At 39.4% G+C, this 25,303-nt stretch overlaps 1 protein-coding gene across 5 annotated transcripts in view; it reads right to left on the bottom strand.

Moving 5' to 3' along the window:
- The window catches only part of kcnip4a (potassium voltage-gated channel interacting protein 4a), a 155,436-nt gene that overhangs the window by 102,973 nt on the left and 27,160 nt on the right, over window positions 1-25,303 (bottom strand). Inside the window, exon 1 of one of the 5 annotated variants that reach the window (XM_026161862.1) lies at window positions 2,793-3,561. The exons of the other annotated variants lie outside the window; for them this stretch is intronic. Coding sequence (XP_026017647.1) covers window positions 2,793-2,877 — 85 coding nt within the window. The 5' untranslated portion in view covers window positions 2,878-3,561. Of the gene's footprint in view, window positions 1-2,792; window positions 3,562-25,303 lie in introns of those variants that run through there. 5 annotated transcript variants of the gene reach the window in all.

Below are 25,303 nucleotides of genomic sequence, written 5' to 3'. Positions count from 1 at the left end.
TACATAAAGGTAATCAGTATAAATAAACCTGTGACACATACTGATGGTGGACTTGCAGCTCTCCCTGCTCATCTGTCACAGTGGCTGAAATGGAAATGTTGAAGGAGATGAAGATTTCCCCTGGTGTGAGCAGCCAACAAGTTTCTGCCTCTCACACTATTGAGCATGTGCTGACACTGCTGTTTGGATTTATAACCTCAGAAAAGCTGTGCATCTGTGATTTGTTTCCCCTCTACAGTTGGAAAATTCAACGCCTGCAGTGGTGGTGGCACGAATACGAATGGTGGGCCTCTTAAACAGTTTATATGTACAGCATGTTTTATACTGTATGCTCTGTTTTTCTTTAATAAACTATGCCCTGCGCTCACTGCAGATATCAAAGGAACTCTCTTTGGAGTGGAACTTCACATTAATGATAATACATCTTTTTCAGAGACCTACACTAACAAAAAGGCTTTTGCGGACAGCAGATGCTCACTGCAGACATCAAACATCTGAAAAGCCCTGTCCTCTTACATCATGCGCATTACCCTCCACCTACTCTATGTATCCATGATGTCCTTGGCAACAAAATGACCAAATGAAGCGATGACTGTGAGTCTCTTCTAGGACAATGAACATCTCAATTAAGACCCCTTGGCCTGTTAACTGACTCCATCTATCATTCTCTTCCCCTGGTCATCCAAATATGGCCGAGCCAGCCTCGCTCTGGTCAAGCTCCATTTATATTAATCTGCAGTGCAGTCTGTGGAAGATGAGTTAATACAATGTGTTCATAGAGAAATGGACCCAACCAACTGGAAACTGGCTAATAAATTACTGGTATTGGGTTTTGTAACCTCATACATGTAATATCTTTTTTCGAGGAATTAAGCTCCAGGTGCTGACATGCAGACATTATCTGTACAGGTGGGAGGAGATAAACAACCAGAACTCTCTTAAGGATTTGAAATAGGGAAAATGTGGTGGCTTCGAATGAGGACTTCAAAACTGAATCCATATATGTGTGATAACACATATATTACATACAGGTGTAATTTAAAGCGTATTTCAATATTTAACTATAATATTGAGATTTGACTGAGCAAAGTATCCTCCTCTGGCTCAGCACATTTACAGTAATTACCCGGGTCCAAAGGGAAATAACGTCCAGCCATGCAGTCTACATGAGTAATAATTAACAAGTACTAACACTAACAATTAAGAACACAGTTTTACACATGAACAAACAAAGCAATGCTGCATTTTACCAGCCAAAGCTTTGGGGACATGAAGGTAAATTACTCCAGAATATACACTAATCGTGTTTGTTACCAAATGGGAATTGCAGTCTGACCTCAGCAACATGCTGGTGGCCATGGAAACCAACAGCATACTCCTCTGGGCATATACTGTAGATGGATTTCTTCAACCTTTGCATCAACCACAAGCCCGTACTCATTGCTATGATTGGAAAACTGAAACCATCTACTCCTTTTATAGTTCACCCCATCGACAAGGTGACTCTTCTGTAGCTGCCTCCCTTCCTCCCGACTTGTTCCTGCTGTCTCAAAGGTCATGGACACCGCAGAAAGTAGGCCACATCTTAGCAGCTTCATTTCGCTCAGCTCAGTTCTTTGACTAAACACACACTGTAAGAACTGAAGTGGCTGCAAGAAGTAAAAATAGTCTTAAATGTTCAGAATCATGTTGTAATTCATTAGCATGTTCAAGAAGCACCTCTCCGGGGCTTAGCACCTTGCGGTGTGATAATCAACAACCTACTCGACAGGAGCTCAGTGAATGCAAAAACCAGACAGGAGACACACAAGGCAAGGGTGTCAATGTATGCTACTAGTGTTGTCACATCATCTGTGCACAAACCGCACATGCCACTGTAAAGTCCAAGAATAATCAACTCTCGAATGATAGCTGTGAATAATTCAGAGCTCGTTTGATGCATAATGTGCAATATGTGCAACGATCAGTATATTCTGCTGCTGGTAACCTTTATCCTTTATTGAACCCTTCATGGAGTAATCTGCTGGTAATCCACCATAATCCATGATTTAATCTTGTTAAAGCCATTGATTTACTATCCTGCTTATTAGAAAAGCTCTTGGTCTGTGTGCACGGATCCAAAAAGAAGCCGAACTATATTAGGCTTTGCAGCACGATACAAGTCCAGAACTATTGATGATTGGTGGTGTTTGTGCACACTGAATGCAACAACTTCATTTTCAAGAAAGGACTCGTAAGGATTTGGAACAAACATACTGCTACACATTATTTTTAATTGACTGACACCACATTACATACAATATGTTGTATGCAACGCTGCTTAAAATTGTTAAGATGCAGAAAACAGGACTGCAACGCTGAGCTGTCAGAACCAGCGAGTCAAATCCTTGAATACATAAAAAAACCTGCTGTTCCTGTATTGCGTGAGATGTTTGATTACATTTCTTTCAACTATAATGACTTCACCTTTGCCTCCGGTTATATTCTGTCCTTCTGTGCACATTTTAACATGCGCGCACAGTCAAACAAATTATGATGGAGAGCAGGCGATAAATCCAAACCCCAGTCTGGAAATCCTCAAGTGGGCTTTGCTGCTGTAAATGTATACACAATGTAAATACTGCATGGTCCTGATGTTACGCAAGGTGGATGTGTCCAATTTGGACTTTGTTAAAAAAATAAATAAATTATGAAAACATTGAGGAGAAGTAGAACGAAACTGCTTAGATGTAAATACAAAAATCGGCGGAGGTTTAGGAGAACTGCAGCAAAGACGCCTGTCAGAGTCTTACCGGTGTTGAGCGTGCCTGTGATGAGTCTGAACAGGTACTGTGCGAACTTGAAGATCTCACGCTTGCATCTTTTCCTGCAGCTCATCTTTGCAGTGGGGTAAAGGGGGGATGCTTGTAAAGGTCAGCACAAAAGGAAGACTCTAGTTTCAGGGTTAAAATCCAGGAAGGACTTTCACTTTGACAAAGTCTTGCAACGGGGCAAGTGTCCTTTTCTCTGCCCCACTCTCCTGGCTGTGTCAGCGTGGCCTTTGTGTCGGTGTGTGGCAGGAGTGATGATCATGAGTGAGTGGAGAGAAGTGACCGGGGACTCCACTCGCAAGTGTGTATGTGTCCCAGCTCGTCTGTTGCGCGGCTCCAGGGTAAAGGCTGTCTGATCAGCACGGACACGGGGATGGAGTGTGCTCTTTTGTCAGATCGTTAATATTTGCTTACCGACGCTTTACCTCCTGCTCTCTGGAGAGAGGTGAAGGGACTTCTTTCCAACACTCACTCCCTCCTCTCTGGACTTTTCCTCCAACTCCTCTGAGCGTACACTCTGAGCATACACTCTGCTGCTCTTCTTCTGTGTTACTACTGTTGGAGTCACAACACAGTGGTTATCCAGTGGGTCTCTCCTTCTCTGTCTCTCTCAGACACAAACAAACACACACTCCCACACACACTCGTAGTGCGCCTACTGCTCGCTCTACTCAGCACCATCTGTGGATGTTTTACCCTCAATGACGGTTGCCATGGAGGTGTGGCCTGATTGGCCCATGAAGAGGAGGAGGAGAAGAAGAAGAGAGAGAGAGTGGGAGAGAGATAGAAGGCACACACAAGGAGGAGGAGAGGCATAAAGGAGAATTAAGGGGAAAGTATCCACCTCGATGAATCAGCAATGGCAGTACATTACAGCCCTGCTGTGTGATGTGTAACTGAACGTTTTTTAAAAAGTGACAGTAATGGGCAATTTTAATGGCACACAATGGGCGCCTCAAACAGACAAGTGACTCAATAATTAAGGGTACATTTCATAAGAAAAAGAAATGAAAAAGTCTTTTCTGCTAAATCATCAACTTGTTCCACAGCATGCCCCAACAGTATCTAAAATCCATAACCACAAATCATGTTTAAATGAAAATAAAAAATTATTATGATAGTTAAAATAATTATTTTGTCAGTAAAAGACGAGAAAAGCTGTCTCACAGCAGAAATACATCAGAAACTACATACCTGAAAAAATGTGTTTAAAAGTTCTTGAGTCTATTCACCAGCGGTTTTCAGGTTTTCATTATTTATTCATTATTATTCATTTATACATTTGAGCGTGGCTGACTGATTTTCTGCATGCCGATATGATTGGTGACGTCTCTTTTTGAGCTAAAAATCCACATTTCAGTCAATTTAAAGTTATTTAAAATCCATTTTCATTGCAGTTTAAACATTCAAAAGGTCACAACACAAACACCACATGTAACAGGACAGGACACATGAGAATAAAAATATTTTGTCTTCTGTTTCTGCAAACGTGAACCCCTTCTCTCAGATTCACCATCTCCCTACACAAACTGTTTAATACAGTCATGGCTTAAAGGAGCACTTTGGAATTTTCCTACATGACTTGTATTGGATGAAATTACAGAAATGTAGCAGCCTCTCACACAAATGCATTGTATCAAAGTGAACGATACTTCATGAAATCATATGATTAATACTAGGTCAACAACTCGCCACCAGGGTTTAAATACCTGGGACTCCCCATCATTTGCTTTTAGCACTGAAGAAGCTGCTGGGATGAGAGGTGAAACGCTCCATGACCTGGATGTCTGAGAACCTACACAAACATACTTCTTGAAATCATTGCTTTGTTGATACAAGTACTGCTGAGGATAATATAGATGATACTAAAAGGCAAATGCTGCTTTAATTAGGTAGTGAAGCCTAGTTAGTCATTATTCATTCAGTGTATCAAAACAATATCAAAGCATTTAAATCTGAAACATTAATCTCTCCCAAAAGTATCATGTATATCCCATGCTTTTATCTCATTACAATGTAAATGCACCTCTTCTGCAATATAGTAATAATACTAATAATAATGATAACAACAAGAAGCCCTCTTGTAGCCAAGGAGACTCACTGTCTTTTCCCACTATTTATTTTTAAGTATTATATTGTGTTACTTTGTTCTTTTTAAATGTACTTTAAGACATTGTTAGTGCAGCAAAACAAGTGCAAAGTGCAGACTTTTGTTATTTGCCCTGCTGAAACCCAAGAAAAAATGTGCCTCAACTATAAGATTTCTCCTTGCTTGAAGTTAATACTTAATAAAATCTCTTCAATACAATATGTGAACATGAAATGTACCCCAAATTATACAACAGACCATACACAAAGTAAAAAAACAGTCATTTACAATATAAGAGGAGGGCAGAGAAGAAAAAGCTGTGGAGCTCAGGACGGCGAGTTATCCTGCAAGAAAATGTCAAGGTCGGTATTTATGACTGACGGGCTACACTAAGCATCTGTGATGACATTAGGATCAGTCGAGTGCATCATCTCCTCCACTAATTAGCCTACACTGTACCTCAATTGCACTCATCTATCAATGCCAAGCTCTCCCACCTCAAAAATCTGTCATTAACTCGAACCTTTCCAGTCTTATTACAGCAGTGACTTCACTCAAGAAAACTCTGATAGCCATATTTTCTCATTATTACATGTCCATCAGGCTGACAGGTTTAGGTTTCAGATAAGTTAAGGCTTAAAATGAGGCTAAGTTTCTACAGGTCACTTGACAGAGAGATACTTCTATTTTGGTAAAGTCTACTCTGTGTAGAAACTCTGCAGACTCTGACCTTGGACTTTTCATCAGCCTGTAATGCTACACAGACTTTGCAGACAGAGTCCACAGGCAAGAATAAAAAAATATGTGCTTGGAGGAAAAAGAAAGATTTCAAGGACTTAGTAAGTATTGTGAAACTTCTTACTGGGTCAGATTGCCACAGAGAACTAGCACAGTGTCTGAAATAGGTGAATAATTTACAAGGTACCTGTGGGGTGTAGCAGTGTCTTTGTGACACGACTTGCTTTCAGAAACAGGAGACACAGAAGATGAATAATAACGAATAAAAAACGTTCAAAGTATTTTCTTTATGTTCATCCATTACCTAAGCACTAACTACTTTATTAAATTGCTAATCGAGTCGAGTTTTCCATTTTCATTTGGCTCACATGCAGTTGACAATGACATAAAGGCACATTTACGACTAAAAGTCTTGGTTTTCTTTGAAAAAATAAAGTGTTCTTGAATCAACAAAAGCGAATGCCAGTCAATTCCAGCCAGTGACTGTTGACTTTGCTGCGAGTCACCAGCTAGTTATTATTAGCTTCATTAAACTGCAAAACGCTATTGTCGCATTTCAATTTGAAAACACAATCTCTTAAATGGTGCTAATAACTTCGTGTCAAGCAAAACGACAAAAGCTGAAGCTCCTTTCTAAAGCCGCTTTAGCAGTAAAAGGACAAGATTAGATACGCAATCTTATGGTCCATGAGTGCACAGAGCCATCGTTAATAATGGCATAATGCTGTTTAAATGGTTTAATAATGGAAAAACAAACAACGTAATATTTCTTCTTTATTGTTTGTATTTTCTAACTTGTGAAAAGGCCTTGAGCATTACCACTGTAATTGTGTTATAGGTGAAAAATGTGCTTTGGTTGCTCAATTGTCATTTTCCACAAACCAGGGAAGAGCTGCAAACGTTAAACTACACTGAATATTGTAACACTACACAATGGATAGATCAGACACAATTGAGTGTTTACTATTTGACTAAGACAGACATAAAACTTCTATTTGGCCTTGTAATGCAAAGCCATGTTAAAATGTTTGTGTCAGAGGGTTTACTTTGTAAAAGCGCTTAAATACCACTTTAAAGTAACTTGAGTGCTAAACTGCAGTCGAAATTAACACTAAAAGTTATAAATCAAGTAAACGCATGGATGTCCGCTCAGAATGAACAGTGAGATAAAAGGAAACTATTTGGCGAGCTTTATAACATTATTCAAATGTGTTTATTAATGTGAAATATCGTTTTCCATGGCCCCAAGTATAAAACATTTGAAAAAGACTGTAGTTTACTTTGTAGCATTTCCAGGCGTCGTCTTTAACCACCAAGAGTGTCATTATGTCCCTTAAACTTGCAAATGCACCACTTTATTGTAGACTAACAAGTATGCTAGCTGTCAGTATAACAGTTAATATATGTCTACATTTACAACATAAACTCTAGTTGGGCCTAAGTATGTCAGATTGTTGCATTTTAAGATTTCTTTTTGACACAGGCTAAGCTAACTTACAGTACTGTGCAAAAGTTTTAAGCACACCCTTCCTTTATGTTTAGCTTGAGCCAGACGTTTTGTAATTTTTTAAAAGTGGTCTTAAGAAATAATGCATGATAGGCAGCTCACAGGACAACATCTTCAAGCACAGCTTAATAATGGTCGTAGTAAGCAAGTCTCAGTTTCAGCTATAAAGAGAAGACTTCGAGCTGTTTGACAGGATGAGTTGCAGAAAAAACCCGTTGCTAAGACATCAGAATAAGACAAAGAGGCTTGCCTGGACCATGAAACACCACCATCGGACTACTGAAGACTGGAAGAAGCTATTATTGATTGATGAATCAAAATTTGAAATCTTCGGTTCACTACGCAGGATCACCATCGGGTAGGTGAAAGGACGGTTCCACAGTGTGTGGCATCAACTGTCAAACATGGACGAGGAAGTGTGATGGTCTGGGGTGTTTTGCTGGATCCATGGTCGGTGACTTGTACAGAGTGAGAGGCACCCTGAACCAAAATGACTACCACAGCATTCTGGAGCACCATGCAATACCCTCTGGTATGTGCCTAGCTTTCAGAGGTTCATCCTACAGCAAGATAATGACCCTAAACATAAGTCCACACTATGCCAGAACTACCTTAGCAAAAAGCACAAGATGGTAAGCTTGAAAAAACAGAGCAGCCAGCACGGTCTCCATCGAGCTGGTTTGGGATGAACTGGACAGAAGAGTGAAAGCAAAGCAACCTACAAGTGCCACACATTTATGGGAACTTCTGCAACAGATATGGAAAGACCTTTCTGAAGAATATTTGATTTCTATTGTAGGTAGAATGCCACAGGTGTGTTCAGGTGTTATATCTGCAAAGGTGGCTACTTTGATGAGTCAAAAGTCCATGGTTTCTTTTTTTCTTTTTCTTTTTTTAACTCCAGTTGCTTATCTGTACTATGTTTTCATTTCAGAATGCAACAAGACATTTAGCTTCATAATTTTAAATAAAAAAAATGGAAGAATTTGAGTGTTCTAAAACTTTTGACCAGTTTTGTTTGTTTGCTTGGTAAGCCACTTAATGCTGAGCAATGAATCATTCACACATACAAAAGCCACCTAAACCAATGACAAACAGTGCTGTATCTATACATACCAGACAACTTAGCAAAGATCCAATTTTAAATTGTATCTTTAGGCACTTTGTTCCGAGCACGCTGTCACAAAAACACACAATTTGCTCCCATTTTTTCTTTAGCTGAGTCAATGAAAAATGCCAAAGATAACACAGTTTGACAGGCATAAAACAGTATTTTTGCACCAACAAGGTGATTTCCAAAGAGCTCTTGGCTTCTCTCTCAGCATGGTGTGCAGTGTGTCCTTAAAATAAGAAATAGCAAGCGTAAGAATCAACAGCAGATGAACAGCATCTGAAAATCATGCTCTTAAGAAATACGAAAAAATATCCAGCAAAGGCCTGAGAGATGCACCTGGTCCTTCTACTGTTCACTGCAGCCTCATCAAGGATGATGTAAGTGGAAAGCTGGCTCTCAATAACCATTCTTAACAAAGGGAAACAAGAAAGATTGCCTAAGAGAGCTCGAGCCGTGTTGAAGAATAAAGGTGGTCAAAACCATTTTAAGTACCCAATCTTTACTGGTCCCACACACCTATTAACCCTCTAATGGTTGATTTCAACCTCTGCAACTCTGATAAACAGAAAGACTCCTGAACTCTCTGTAATTATAGATAGAAGCACTACATTATATGAACTACACCAGATAGCTTCAGGTCACACAAGGAACAAGCACAAACTGCACTGACACAATGTTTGTCACTCCACTATTTCTCTGGTAAACAGATGGCCTGCTGCTCATGTTGGTTATTGGTAAAGCGCCGCTGACATCACTCACACTTGATTCAAGTACACTGTGCTGCTGCCAAACACTGAGCTAAAACCTATATATTTTCCTACAAGCCTGCAAGTCCATCACAGATCACTCTCAAGGCCTCTCCAACACTCTTATAGAATTTGAAGTGTGGAACAAATCACTACAATACAAGTCCACGCGCAGGCAGGAAAACTCTCACCAGGAGTAATGTTTAATTTAATGAGCTGGTCAGGACACGGGGGGATGGAATGAATACAACAGAAAATACTGAAATCTTACAAGATATTTGGGTGAGTCTAAACAAAGAGAACAAAGAGCAGATTTACACTATTCAGAAGGCTTGTTTGAAGGCAACACCAACTACAGCATTTATTTAGTAATTGCAATATCTTATGTTAATTAAGAATCATGAGATCTAATGAATATCACACAGCAAACTAAATTCTTAATTAAAACCACCCTAATCTTAAATTATATTACCATAGCTGCAGCCTTTAGGGTCCTATTAAAATACTATCTTCTACAACTTAGCATGATCACATTCCTTCCCATAGCACTGTGCTATATCTGCATTGTTTAAGTAATTGTAGCCTTAATGCAGGATGATTTGACGTCATTCTTCTCTGAAGCACCCTCGAGCCTACAAGAAGAGTTCACTTGATCGGGCGGACCTCTTTTCTGCAGAGAGTTTCCCCTGATATGAGACAGAACTACCAACTCCCTACAGATTTCAATTTGCAATTTCAGTCTGACATCAGGTCTCAGGACAGCTGTGTCAGCTGGAAGGTGAATGGACACACCCACTTTAGAGCAGGAATGAAAATACACTTGATAGACAAAGGCAGATCTGCACCTGGAGGACAAGGAGGGCCATAAAAAATTTGGTAGCAAATGCGACCAAATTTTTCAGTGGTGCGACTCAAAAAACTTTTTGGTTGAACCTGTGCGACCAAATGTTCGGTGTGCTTTTCTACCAACACTAGGACACTGTTTAAACAAGAAATATCAGGATGTCCTATTGCAGCGAGACCATTACGTTCAGATTGCGACGTATTTGTATCCAATTGTATGCATACTGTAGGCAGCTGAAGTCATACTGAAAGAAATGTGACCTTGATTTTTGCAGCTACTTTACTCTCTACTCTGCTGTCTAATTTCTGTGGCAACTGCAGATATAGTTTCCCTGTCCACTGAAGACTATCGTATCCACCTGCATCTAATGAGAACAGCTTGAAATAACAGTCAGTCCCACTCACAGTGATGATTGGCTAATTGTTGGGCTGTCAGTGGTGCTCATTAGACCGATCGCTTTTCAACAATAAAACTCCTTTGGGGGGGTTTTCGTGTCAAAAATCGGTCAACAGGGTAGAGCGGACAAATTCAAAAGGAACCGAAGATCAAATTTGCACACACATAACATTAAAAGTCTCCATGTGGCTCAGCTGGAGGGAGTAAGAGCAGTGGCTTGCTCCTCAGATTTCCACATTGCACGCAAATGATGCATTATATTTTTGATTGAGCACAACAGCCCAAGATGCAGCTGTATTTTCCCCATCATCTAAAATATAAAGTCCCAGAGAAACTTTTCTTCATTCCCAGACTTTGATCGAACATGAACTTTTTCTATGTTGCCCCCTGCAGCAATGGAAGGAGTAAGAATAGGCTCTGCTGGGGAGAAGTTGACAGATATACTGATCCATCCAGAAAACACTGACTGCAGGTGCCCAGGGGTGAGAGCCAACATTACCACAAGAGCTTTTCTTTTCTACCCGCTGCGTGAGAGGCGCTCGGCCAGCTGAAAAGCTGCAGAGAGCAGCTTATCATCAAAAACAGGAGCGCGGCTGACAACCGCAGACTTCTATTGTGAATCGCTGCGTCCCACATTGCATTTAAAGAAAGCCCATTTACCACAAACTGCACAACCACTCTGATCCTTTAATGTGAACACAGGTGATACATCGCTGTCAGAAACTGAGCACTCTGAGGCAAAGTGGCCAGTAAACTGAACATCAAGTGCTGAGCCACAATCTAGTCGCCATTTGTCATCAAAAAGTGGAGTGTGCTTCACTGTGATGTCTAAGTGCTCCACCTTTCTCACTTCAGCGTGCTTGACAATATCCACAAAATAGTTCTACAAGTTGCTGGGCTGGAGCAGGACAAGTAATCATCCACAGCCTCAATCACCAATATGCGCCCTTTTACATTTTAGGGATGTTTTCTTGTTGCTAACGAAGGATCGTGCACAAAAGAGGCATGCTAATAGCCTTTTAAGGTAGTCCATTGTGCTGATTTCTAATCAGACCAGCTTTCGACAACTAAAGGGCGCTTCTTTCCCTGCCAGTATTAAAAACTGATCGCTTCTAATTACAGGTTCACTGTATGTGAATTCTGACAAGTGCACTGTGCAGTCTGACAGAATCCAGTATGACCGTTTACCACATGGCTGCTTCAGCTGCTCGATTCCTGCACTTGTGTGCGTCCACCCGCTTTATGAGTCACATGTGACCCTGGCTTTTTTCTTTCTTTTTTTCCTGCATTGCCTTCTTTACGTGTCAGGTCTATTTCTGTCACGCCGGCTCACATCTCTAGCTGTAGGTTGAAAAACACTCACATACAGCAATTACTGACAGCTGACATGAAGAAAATTGTCTAGCATTTCTTTTCTTTTTTTCTATTTCTCTTTTAATACTGGCTGACTGAGATGGTGTGAGGGAGGAATCTATGTTCAGCAGAGCAAAGATGCTGCTGTGGATAAACTTACTGTCAAATAAACATAAACCAAAATCCATGTGAATGACAGCTGCTCTGATGTCAAATTATCTACATTGACCTTTAAAATGAGCGATGACAGAGGAAAAAGGTGTGTCTTAAACTCAAAATACGGTGGCCTTGAGAGGTTAAACACACTGCACTTAAGACAACACCACTTATCAGAAAAGGATTACATAAGTACACAAAAAGAGAAACAGTTAGCGTGACAGAACCACCATGGAATTGACAAGCTAACAGTAAATGGCTGCGACACCAGAGATGGGTAATCCGATTACTTTTTCAAGTAACGAGTAAAGTAAGGGATTACTATTGCAAAAACGGTAATTAGATTGCCGTTACTTTCCCGTAGGAACGCTGCGTTACTGCGTTACTAAAACCGTGATTATTTTGCAAGAATGTCTCGTGACAGTGACGTAGGTGAGTGCCATGTTCGTGACAACAGCTGTGTGCAGATCAACAGTGGATCACATATCGATTGTGGGAGAGAGTATGAGCGTGCAGCGTTTAAAGGGTGGAAGCACTGACCTTACTTTGAGTTTGATTCCATAAAAAGCAGAGGTGGGACCAAGTCATTGTTTTGCAAGTCTCAAGTAAGTCTCAAGTCTTTATCCTCAAGTCTCAAGTCAAGTCTCAAGTAATGTCAGGCAAGTCAGAGTCGAGTCTCAAGTCACTGGTGTAAAAGTCAGAGTCAAGTCACAAGTCTGAAACTTTGAATTTCAAGTCCTTTCGAGTCTTTAAAAAAAAACAACGAAAAAAAGCATGTTGCAGTTATATGCTAAATGTAAATATTAGACCATGTAATTTTAAAATCTGTGTTTTTCTCAACACATGACAAAATAGTGAACTTAGAAAATATACACAAATTGTGAAATTGCACCTCTTTAAAATGCAGCTCAATTAAACCTAGCTCCAAGAATAATTTTCACCGACAGTTCTGAGATAAGCTGCATGTTATTCTTGGATGCGGTTGTAGGACCAGCTTTAAAATCGCATGACAAAAATATCATACACATTAAAAAAAACTGTATCACCAACGTAGCCTGGACAACATTTGCTAGTTAGATGAAGTCAGCTATCTCATCTTAGCATATTTATAATCATACGGTTCTTGGAGTGAGTGCATACACTCATGAAGTTTAGTAACTTCAGGTCACTGCAACAAGCCCAGGTACAGTTTACCGACGGATGGGTGCAGGACCTTGAAATGCACCGTGTAGAACGAAAGACCATCGTACGTATCATAAGTTTACCAGTCTCACAAATTGTCGTCATAAATACACATTCCTTAACCGTTTATTAATAGGACCTTTGAGCTCAAGGGTAATTAATTAGTAGTGGAAATAATTTCTGGTACCCATCACAGAAATGTAGCAGTGACAATAATACTGTATGCTGTAATCATACTGGGCAATTAGTGATACAAAAACCCTGTTTTATCCTGTGAATAAAAGTATATGTTTTTGTCAATGTACCATAATAACAGAAGCGAAACGCAATATTGTGTCAGGACAATTCACTATTTATGCACAATAAATAAAGGAGCATAGCGCGGCAATTTCTGTTCAGCGCCAGACTTGCTTGTAACCTATATCACTAATTATGTTATGAAAATGACGTATTAACTACTAAAAAACACTGACCTTCGTGTAAATGCTTGGAGCAGACTAACCTGTGAGCTGGAGGGTTCTGGGACGTTATATTTGATCTTTGAATGGCTGCAATCCAGGCCATCCGTCGCGTCTTTGTTACTTCGGAAACATGGCTCGAACAATTTCTCTTCAACGACGTAATCCGATAACAACCGATCTCTTTACCCGTCGGCTTCCCGTGGCTGTCATGCGACCGGCTATTGCAGTTAATAATACAACGGCTTCTTGACATTTTTGTGTTTCTTTTTATCGCTGTGTGACTGATTTTAATTGAAAGCCTGCGTGCGCTAGTACCGCTTGCCACGAGTTCCCAGAATCCTTTGCGGTTCTACCCGTGAATGACGTCACATTTTCAATCTCTATATAATATGCATGTTAAATTTTATATTTGGGGTAAAATATCAAGTCTTTTCAAGTAAACCGGTTCAAGTCCAAGTCAAGTCCCAAGTCATTGGTGTAAAAGTCCAAGTCAAGTCACAAGTCTTAGAACATTTTTTCAAGTCAAGTCTAAAGTCATAAAATTAATGACTCGAGTCTGACTCGAGTCCAAGTCATGTGACTCGAGTCCACACCTCTGATAAAAAGTGACAAAAACATTAGCGTCCGTTGTGCGTGGGAAGAAAACTTCTTTTTACAGCGAAAAAAAACCCTAAACTTCCAAGCAAGCACCGAGTGCGCAACGAGGTAATGGGAAACTCAGAGAAAGTCGCGGATTCTTCCACTGACCGCGGCACACCTGCACCAGGGTAAACCTCCGCCTACCCAACTCCTGCTTTACAGGTGAAAATAGAGCAACAGGACCGCTGAGTCTTTGACTTTATTTTCTGCTGTGTTTTACTTGCATCTATTTGAAAGAGTGAGTGTAAACACAAAAAATATTTTATTTTATGTGCTGGAATGTGCAGAAAATAAGTTTAAATGTTAAACTAATTTCTTCCAGTCAGAGAATGTTGCATATAATTAAATTTTTGCTTGATGCATAAAGTTAAAAGATTAAAACTAATTAAACAAGTTTTAAAAAGAGACTTTTCCATTTGATTACATTTTGTATGATGGATTATGCAGAAAAAGTAGAATTGGGCTGAAAGATCTATCACTTTATCACCTCTTCAGGTTGTAAATCGTGTTTTTAAAAAGTAACTAAGTAATTAATTACTTTTGAAAATAAGTAATCAGTAAAGTAATGGGATTACTTTTTGGGGGACGTAATCAGTAATTAGTTACTGATTACTTTTTTCAAGTAACTTGACCAACACTGGTCGACACAGCCTGCAATTACTGGGTTTCGGGTTACATTGCAAGTTATGACATAGATTTCCAGCAGAAGTCTAAATCAGGCATTGTATACATCACATAATTAAAACGCACGTTACCAATGAATCCTCCGCTTCTTCTTTTCTGCCACTTTCTCGGTTGTTCAGTCACGTTACTGTCTCCTCAAAAACACTTCAGTTTAGTTTTGTGAGTTTTTACAGCATTTTTTTTTTGTTAGTGTTTTCTTAAGTTCCATTTGACGTCTCGAAAGACACATTTATTCAAGCCAAAGTCACTCTCATTAACTAATCACTGCAGCTTAGTTGCACAGTTTATGTCGTTACTAATTCATGAAACCACTAAGTGAGTAAAAGACAACCTTTCTGTTTTCAGATCAATAGTTATTACCTTTCGATCCACTGCCATGTCTGCCGTTTGCATTATGGGACTAGAATACTTGAAAAATTGACGGATACAAGTAAAATGTTACTTCCACCAATGCATAATAAAAATAATCCTCATTAACAGCAAAGCCTTTTTAAAAAGTCAGCTTGTCAAACTTTGCAGGTGGAGAATCTCCAGGCTGTCTTTACACTTCCATTAAGTCTAACGTCTTCCGGCACCTGGGAATATCGCAGAACACCAGCATGCACTGAGATGAGCGCTATCTGTAGCATAGCTGAGTTTTGGCAAACAAGGCAAATGTCAATATGCCTTCAGCACAGTGCAAATATCTCTAAGGACCAAGAAGTCACAGAAAACACAAAGCGGATACACAGGTGTACATATGGGAATGCCTAACAATAGAATCAGAGGAATAGAAAAGCATTAAATGTTTAGTTTTAGCTTTAATTAACAGTATTTTCACATTAGTTAGACAGTCATTTTGTTTGGTGTTGTTTTTTCTTTTTACTTGTTTTACTTGTGAAATTTAAAAAAAAATAGAGGAAACTAAAAGCTCATCAACTTAAGCTGGGACAGTACCACACAGGACATTCTGCTGAGTGCACAGAAAGCTGGCAGGAGACTAAAACTGCACCATCAGTTCTGCTCACTGTTTTAGATAGAACTGAATCCTCGGAGGCTGTCTGCATAAACACTTCTACTGAAGTCAATTTCAACAGTGAGGGGAAAAAATAACTGGAAATAGTAAATATACTGTGGTCTACGGGGTGATGCATTCAATTCCAAATTGAAGAGTTAAGCCTGGGCTCTCTGCCCAGACTTGCTTACTGAATACACAATGTCACGAGCCTCAAAAATAAGGTGATAATATGAAACATGTCTGCCAAAGATACACAATGATGGTAAAATAGGACACAGCAATGAGCAGGACAGTCATCGCTAAATCATAAATAATGAAATAAAAATCTTGGAAAATGTACAGCAGCAGCTTTAGCAACAATCTCCGAATCCAAATCCACTTTAGCAAAGGCAGCGAGACGTGGATGAAATGCAGCAAAAATTTAATTCAACACATTTTTTTAGTCTGCAACCTAAAATTAACATAAGGTCTTATCAACATCTAGTTTGATAAAGAATACTATTGTAAAGCAGAGAATGAGGGAACTGCTGGGTTTCTCATTGTCATCTGCTGCAAACTTTCTGTATGGGTGAACCTAATAACACCAAGAGTGTAGTGAAACTAAGCTTTCTTTTCCCCCAAAGGAGTCTTGCTCAAGAGCCAAAAAATGTCTTCCAAAGTCTTAAAGCTTAAAAGTTTATGGTCCAAAATATGTTGGTAATGAAACAGATTCTCTGAACAAGTCTATGGTTTGCTGGACTAAATCCCTTTAAACACTGGGTCTGAACTGTGCAGCCAAAAAGGAATAAAAGAGGAGCCCATACCACAGCAAACAGTAGAAACTAAAGCCAAATGGCTGCTATAGTAACCTTTGCTGAACTGAAAGATTAAGGACACAAAAAACAACTGAAGTTGATCGATGTTGTTATTCTGTCATTAGCAAAAAGGTTAGCAGATTTGTTCAAGCATATGATGAAAAAAAGAAATGTAAAAACCCCTTAGGATTAATGCAGTACTTTCATCAGGGAATTAAAAGAGCATTCTGGGAATTAAGGTGAACGCTGAACTAACATTGAAGCAAAGTGGACGATATGAGTGCATGGATACGGATCCTTGTTTCTGATCATGAACTACAGCTGACTTAGACAAACAGAAACTTGTCATCTTACTAAAAAGGTATTTTTAACAAGATCATGCATTTTCAATTCACTTCAGTTCACTTTTATTTATATAGTGCCAAATAACAAAAATAGTCACCTCAAGGTGCTTTACATTGTAAGTTCAACCCAACAATAATAGAGAGAAAACCCCACCTACTGTGTGCAAGCACTTGGCAACAGTGGGAAGGAAAAAGCATCTTTTAACAGTCTCAGGGAGTGGCAGTCATCTGGACCATTTTCAGTGACTCTTTATTTCTTCAAGCTTCTTTACAAACAAAATAAGAAACAGCATAGCTGCAAATAAACAATAATTACATTAGTGGTAAATCTGCAAATTAGAGGTGAAGACTCAGGGTCAGCTTATCAATGATTGGTCGATATGCTTTCCTCTAACCAAATTACCTGGTTACTTTCATAAGAAGAAAACTGCTACATCAGCATCCTTCAAGGATCATTCTTTAATTTTGCAACTTTTACAATCTGATGCAGATGCTAGGTTAGTTCGGGCAGGCCAAGAGATCAAGTTCAGCCACAAACCAGGCCAGATGCCGCCAACATCTGCAGGTAGCAGCTATACCTGGACCAGGCTGCATGTCAGGCGTCTCTCTTTAATCCTAACTGTTTGTTATTGCTCAAGACAGCTCTTACCGTAGTCCACCACTTAATCTAGTTTCAAGAAATATAGTCAGTTTAAAACAAGTAGCTTAAACTACTTAATATGCCGCAAATACTAGTTTTAAAAAAATATTGATTGCCAATTTAGGCGAATAAGACAAGCAGGTGACGTACGCTCATTGTAGTGTGGCAGATTAATATAATTTGGTTGAGAAATAGATACCATTTTTCCAGCAAACTGTTACTGGAAACCACCACTGTAAATAATAGTACTATACTATAATTCACGTGATTAGAAATATACACTATCTAGTTCTATATTAGAGCTGATAAGCTGACATTTCATGTGACCTCTGCACATAAAACATTTTTTTTTTATCACATAACGTTTTTGTCATTTTGGAATAAAGGTTTCACTGCTGATCAGTGAGACCTTTCTCACACACAAGACTTCAAATACTGCCAACCAGTCAAAGCCATGCACATAAGCTAAGCTGGTAAACATTTGTTACTTCTGGCTGGAATACAAATGTCAATTGATTTTCATTCAGCTGACTACTCGTCTCTATTTTAATATTAGCCCAGGGCATACATACATACATACATACATACATATTATTACAAAAAATAATGAACGATCAAAGTGCCTCTGAAGAATTAATGCCCAACAGTTTAGAGGATGTAGGAAGTGTTGCTACACTTAAGTGTTGTTATTAAGCCGGTTACTGCAAACATTAATATTGATGATTCTTTCAAAAGGGAAGGAAGAAATAACCTTAAATCATTAAAGGATAAATGGAGCCGTAGAGCTGAAGAAAAAACATCTTAACCCATCCCGTTAATGCTAGCAGATGCAGAGCGCACAGGAATTTAGTGGTTTCCTTGGACAAAAGGTTAACCGTAGAAGTGACAATGCAGGGTGTCACTGCAGATAAGAGCCAGGTCGATATCTGACGACAGTAATGAATTGCTTATGACATCAGTGTACTAACGTTAGCGCAACTGTTCCCTCAGGGCACTCCTGAAAAGCATATGGGATGCCTCCTGAAATTAAAGTCCATTCCCCTGCTTTGTATGCTCTTTACAGATCACTCTGATGCGCTGTGTGTTTGTATACTCTGCATTTCAGAGTGATGGATCATTACTCTGAACATATGGCAGGTTTTAAATGGCGTTTTGCCCAAACGCTTGTCTAGATGCCTACTGCAGTCTGTCTTCATTGGCATTCATTAGCATTGTTTAGAATTAAGGGGTTTGTTTTGAAAAGGTCGTTACGGAAACTTTACGTGATCCCCTCGTTATAAATCTGGGTGCCTGTAATGGCACAGAGAAACCTGAAATGCTATCTCTGTTTCCTTCTGCTGAGGACATTGCTCTGTATATCTCCGTCATTATTCCTTGGGCTCGACATTTTATCTACACTCGGGTATCTCGCCTGGGCTATTTGAGGAGATGAAGGTTCTTGAACAAGACGCTGATAAGGCTGACTCACTTTATACGTCCATTCGCATGGATCTAAAGGGGGCCCGTACTTGAAAACTCATACACACAGCGAAAACTTTAGCACTTCAAAAACGAACGCTATACTTCGTCCCGATTGCATTTTAACTGCAGGCTCTGAGATGGCAAAACTGACTTCCAACTCTTTTTCAAGGGGCATTAGGTCTTATATTAATGCCTGCTGACAAAAGCTGCTTTCACACTGCAAGGCTTAATGCGCAGTTTTGATTTATTGTTGAGAACTGATTTTCTGTTACACACATAATGAACTCACTGTGGCCAAAATCTAATAGGAGTTTGAAAAGGTTCGATGTGGAAAACGAGCCACGTATTCCTCTTTTGTTAAATTCTTCAGATGTCTGAAGCAATCCCTAAGGCTCTTAAGTGTGAGGTGACATTGGAGCCACATTCACCTGTGATCCTGTTCAGCTATTTCTTTTGATATGCTTTCAAACATGAGCGCTTTGAATTTTGCTGCAAACCTTTTTCCCTAAATCCTTATGAGGTCCAACACCTCATTATCCCACTGAACAATGCCCTTCATGCTCACTTGCTAGTACAGCCAACAGCGTGTATTCTAGATCCCCAAATAAAGTCCTACAGGGACATAAAACTTGTATGAATTTTTAATATGACTTCTGACAGCTCGTATAAGATAGACAGTGTGTCAGATTTGGGTACACAGGACTGAGCTGGAAATGTCAGTTTGTGACGCTGTAAAAGGCAGCTCTCTGGCTCTGTACCAGATGTAGCAGTGCCCACATCTGTCAGCAGAGCAGGTGACCTTCTGTTTAACTGGTGGACATCAAATAGCAAAAGCATGCTGTATAGATTATAATGTGAGCTAATGCATAGGGCCCCTGCAGCTTGTTAATGGATGCGGACGACCTGACTGCAGAGCGAACGTGACAATGTAAGTGCTGATGCTCATGCTTGATGTTTCCACCTAACACACAGTACGGTTTAATACTGGTGGGCACTGTTTAACGGGCAAGGTGCCTTTTTATGCTCAAGCACTATAAAGTCACAAGGAGCAGTGAAGATGCATTTACGTAGAAGCTAAGTGCTTGTGAAACCCTCCTGCTTTACATGATCTACATCTAATGGTGTAGTTAAAAATATATTTCGACTGTTACAGACTTAAATTACACTCTTTAGTCATGACACTTAAGAAACCACAAGTTTTGAGTCCTCAGTAGGTCTTTAACACTTTTCTGAGACATCACTAAAACAAATCTGGCTACCAAGCACAGATTTGGGCAGTTACTTTGAAGGATTATCTAAATCTGCTTTAATTTCAGTGGTCACTGAGATATAAAAACTTAATGCATAGAATTAACTTTGCTATAACTTTACAGTTCAATAACTGATTACTCACGTCTTGCTTGTACACTCCACAGCCACTATATTAAGTACAACTTGCTAGTACCAGGTTGGACCTGCTTTTTCTTCATAAATGCTTTAATTCTTAATGAAAAAGATTCAACAAGTATCAGGAAACGTTTATCATAGATTTTGGTCCATATTGACGCAACAGCGTCACACAGTTGCTGCAGATTTGTCAGCTCCACCTCCATGATCCTTCGCCAAGGTGCTCTATTGGACCAAGATCTGGTGACTGTGGAGGTGATTTGGGTACACTGAACCCGTTGTCACGTTCCAGAAATCGATTTGAGATGATCTGAGCATTGTGCAACAAGGTTACATCAAAAGATCAGAATCAGAATCAGAATGACTTTATTTATCCCCACGGGGCAATTAAGATGGAAATGCATGTGGTTGGGAACAATACTCAGGTAGGCTGTGGTGTTTAAACAATGTCCAGTTTGTACTAAAGGGCCCAAAGCGTGCCAAGAAACCATTACCCACACCACTGCACCACCACCATAAGCCTGAACCATTGATACGAGGCAGACTGGATCCATGTTTTCATGTTGTTTACACCAAATTCTAACCCTACATTAAAAGCCAACTCATTGGACCAGGCAGCATTTGTCCAGTCATCTGTTTGAAAGTAAATACGAGACCGAAGAAACACCCTTCAACGATGATGGTGTCGCATAGTTTGTCCACCATAGGTAACTCTGCTACTTCCTCATTAGCAACACAAACACAACGACCAGCTGGTCGTTGTGTTTGTGTTGCTAACTGGACTATTTTTAAACTGCTTTGTTATATTATCTTATTAAGGGATTATAAATACATAACAAAAGCTACACATATCCTGTGTCTGAAAGAAAAAGAATATAGTCTGATATGTCAGATTTTTTGATTCACCAAATGTTGGCAATGGTTTAAAAAATACTGGCAGCTGCCAGTGTTAAATCTCAGCCACCTTTAGATACCCGTGTGGTATTAACTTAAAAATCAGAAAAAGTGACCTTGAGGTCGAGATCAGCGAGATTCAAACTCATCCCAGTTCTAAGTCACCTCATTTTTGAGTTATCACACTTAAAACATTTGGGTGTCCGCACAACCCACCCACTCCAGCTGGCTTACTACAATAAAATCCTAAACCCTAGAGAAGGTTGTGTAGGAAAAACACAGTGGATGCAGTGGATCACCAAACCAAACCTCAGCAATGCTGATATGAAAATGAAAAGACAACGATGACTACATTTTCTAATGACATGATCAGGAACACCAACTACCACGATCCCTAATGTTAAGTAGGGAGTAACACTTCTTGCTCACCTTTAACAACTCAAAAACTCTTGAAACAGCTTTTGGAAACATTTCTTGTGGAATTTCAACCTGTGTTTCTGATACTGGGAGGTGATGGGAAGAGGAAAGACAGAATGAAAAGTGAAGAAAGTAGAAGGAATTCACCATAAATCTGAGTAATGAACACATCAACAGCAGGGACAGTAATGAACTTCATCGTTTCTTCCAGAACCTCATCAGCCGGTTTGATTGAGTGAGGGGTCAGCATTCATTTTCACTGAGAGCAAAAACCAATAATGATCTAGAAAGCATCAGTCCCCCTGTATTTACTGTGGCCCGTTCCAGCCAGGCTTCTAAAGTATGCTGGCACACTAAAGACACAGACATCATGAATCTTAAACTATTTTCCACAGGTGATGGAATAGGGAAAAGGGGACAGTCACCAGGGAGATGTAGATGGCATTTAAATTATGGGTTTATACTGCAGAGTGCTGCTCCTACTCGAAATGGAGTTGGTCCAGTGTTGAATGTTAAGGTAATGTTCCAGACCGTCAGTTTTTTGATTTATCACTTCTTCGGGGAAGACCATTCCTGCTATTTGACATAATAGCTGAAACCTGTGTTTCACTGTGATTTATTCATAACGATTATGATATATTATTAACGCACAGGTCCCTGTTAGTCATCTGGAGTTCCATTTTTAAGGTTTCAAATAAAAACACATAAAACCATTTTTTTTAAACATGGTGTGTGTTTAAAAAAAGACATTTAAACAAATACACAACCCACCAGAAACACATACATGAACACCCACACACATACAAATATAAAAATACAAAAAAGCCTGTAAAACACAAAGAAATATGAAAAATGAACAAACCTGTGGCTAAACTCACTAGTAGGTACATCTGCATAATTAGAATTATCAACATTATTATTATTATTATTAATATTAAATGGAAACACTACTTAAATGAGGGATCTGTGATCTAAAAGTGTGTTTTAAGAGTTTCTTGAAATTATCTGTAGGACCCATGCATGCACAGGAAGAACATCCAAACTCCACACAGAAAAGTCCACACTGGATTTAAACTCAGTCTCTTTTTTATTTTCCTCAGGCATTGCAGTACACAACCTTAATGCCAGACACATTCATTTCCCTGTTGATGGCGTGTAATTCAAAGTGAATGCATATTTATCAAAAAACACAAACGTTTCTCCGTTTAATTTTGTACTATTTACAATAAAACGTGCCGGTTAAATGATTTACAAGTCATTGCATTCGGTTATATTTGTGTCTGAGTTGTGGATGAAGACACAACTTTATCTCCATGTTTTCATTTCCAGCCTGGAAATGTCCAAAATGTTGTTGAAAGTGTGAAATTAGATGCAAATTTTGAGCTTGAAAAGAATCACAGATTTTCTAGGGCATCGATTTTGATATGCCGGCCAGGAACTCATTGCAGATCAGTCAGTGGAGGAAGCTGCTGTTCAAACTAATTTTTCAAAGAAGAAAAACAAATGTTTCCATCTCTCAGGGATTGAATAGGCATGTTTTAAATATTGTTACTTTGATCCAATTTAAAATAAATACATTAATCTTGTTGTATATGGTAGCCTTTCATGTGGGAGTTGGTTATGTAAATGTATTTGAGTAAGAGCCAATCAGTCTTCCTTCAAACTCTCCAAACACTCAGTGTGAGGCTAAATAGAAGCAATATGCACAGCAGTGATAGTATCAGTAAGTCTGGGATACATATGTCCTTTTTTACCTTAAAGACGTATTTTTCAAAAAAGCTTGAAAAGCTGAACCAAAGGATGGTCTGAGCATTTGGATGTAGTGCGAACATTCATTCATTCTGAGACGCTAAATCATTCATAAGAGCTATAGTGCACAGGAAAAAATTCACCAAGGCCACCTTTAGTTGGCTCACTAATAATGTGGCAGAAGTTGCCGTGAGCATTGATGGAGAGGACAAAAAATACGAGGCAGGAGATTGGGTTTACTGCTGTGTGGCTGCTTTTTATTTCATGATTCACAGATTCAGAGCTAAACCACAAAGGCTCACTATCTGCCAGTTTTATGGACAATGCAGAGACTGCAGGAGCTTAGGGGGCACTTAAAAAGAGTGAAGGCTGAACTACAGAGCAGAACATATATCGAAAATTCAACCACACTGAACCTCATCTGACAGGAAAAGTCGCACTAAGCTATAACAAAGTAAACCTTTAAACAAGTCTATAGTCACAATAAAGTGTTGCTAATATAAACTTTTAAACTGTACCTTAGTTTGGCTCAGCCATATGAAAAAGAACTAATTATAGTCTTACTGCTTCCTTAGGAATAAGGAGGTTAACTACAAGAAAGTTGTTGCTAATCAAACTAATTTGATAAATTCAACATCAGTGAAAAGAAAAAAGGAGAATTATTGGCTGTTTGTTGGTCTGTAACATTCGGGTATGTGCTAACACAATACCAATGGACAGCACAGCAAATTCACCCTAATGTCAGATTGTGCATTGAACCCAAGAATGTCCTTTAGACAGACAAGACCAAAGTGATGATTTGGGCTTGTTTTGCAGCCACGTGACCTCAGCACCTTGCAGTCATTGAGTCGACCATGAACTCTGAAGAAGAAAGGAATCTAGGTGCTATAATGGCCTAGTCAAAATCCAGACATTTACTGTGGCATGGTCTTAATTGTGCTGCATATAAATAAATGCCTACAAACATCAATCAACTAAAGCAATGCTGTAAAGAAGAGTGGGCCAGTGGCATCCATATTCAGCATCCTTTGTCTAATATTCATCCGCTCTCCCGCCTCCTCATGTCCAAACCAAACTTTGTCTCCAAACTGCTAAACCGTCCATTTGAGCTCATTTCTAATCGTGTCCATTCTGGTCACTCAAAATGAAAATCTTAACATCTTTCCCTTCTGAAACCTCCAGTTTGGCCTTCCATCTCATTGTCTGTGCCATCATCTCCAAATTCTTCAACACAGCAGGTTTCACGCTTATAAACCTTCCCTTTCCAAAATATTGGCTGACTATGCTCCAAAACGGCGAAATCCACCACATCTCCTCTCCTGCATTTGTTGTTAGATGGAGTGGTGTCACCACACCATCTAACAACTCCTTGTCTTCTCTATTCCCATTAAACATGGCCATTAAAGTCTACTACAATCATCAATTTCTCCCCTTGGAGATACCGTTTCATCCAGCTTACAACAGAAGCCATCTCCATCTTCTAACTGACATCCAACCTGGGAGACAACATCTTGTCCAACATCACTGTCTGACGTCACAAATGAGCTTCTGGAAGAATGGTCACAAATTCCCATAAACAGACTCTTAAACCTTGTGGAAAATCTTCCTAGAAGAGATGAAGTTGTTTTAGCTGCAAATATTCGGCCAATCATATAGATTAATAGTATTTCACTTAACTTCATTAACTTATGAGTGTGAAGGCAAACAAGTGAATACTTTTAGAAATATAGTCTATCTGTGATCTCATTTCTACCAAGGGGTTTTGCAGCTGCCTGCTGTGTTTAATACTGTGGGTTGTGTCAGACCAAACAACTGCAACCCTAATTTGGAAGTGGCATTCAGAGGCATGCTAGAAACATACTTTAACTTCAGTGTTACGCAGTCATCCTATCAACAAACTTT

The sequence above is a fragment of the Astatotilapia calliptera genome, chromosome 3 (genome assembly GCF_900246225.1).
Source record: "Astatotilapia calliptera chromosome 3, fAstCal1.2, whole genome shotgun sequence".
Lineage (NCBI taxonomy): Eukaryota > Metazoa > Chordata > Actinopteri > Cichliformes > Cichlidae > Astatotilapia > Astatotilapia calliptera.
This window is presented reverse-complemented; position numbering and strand designations above follow the sequence as displayed.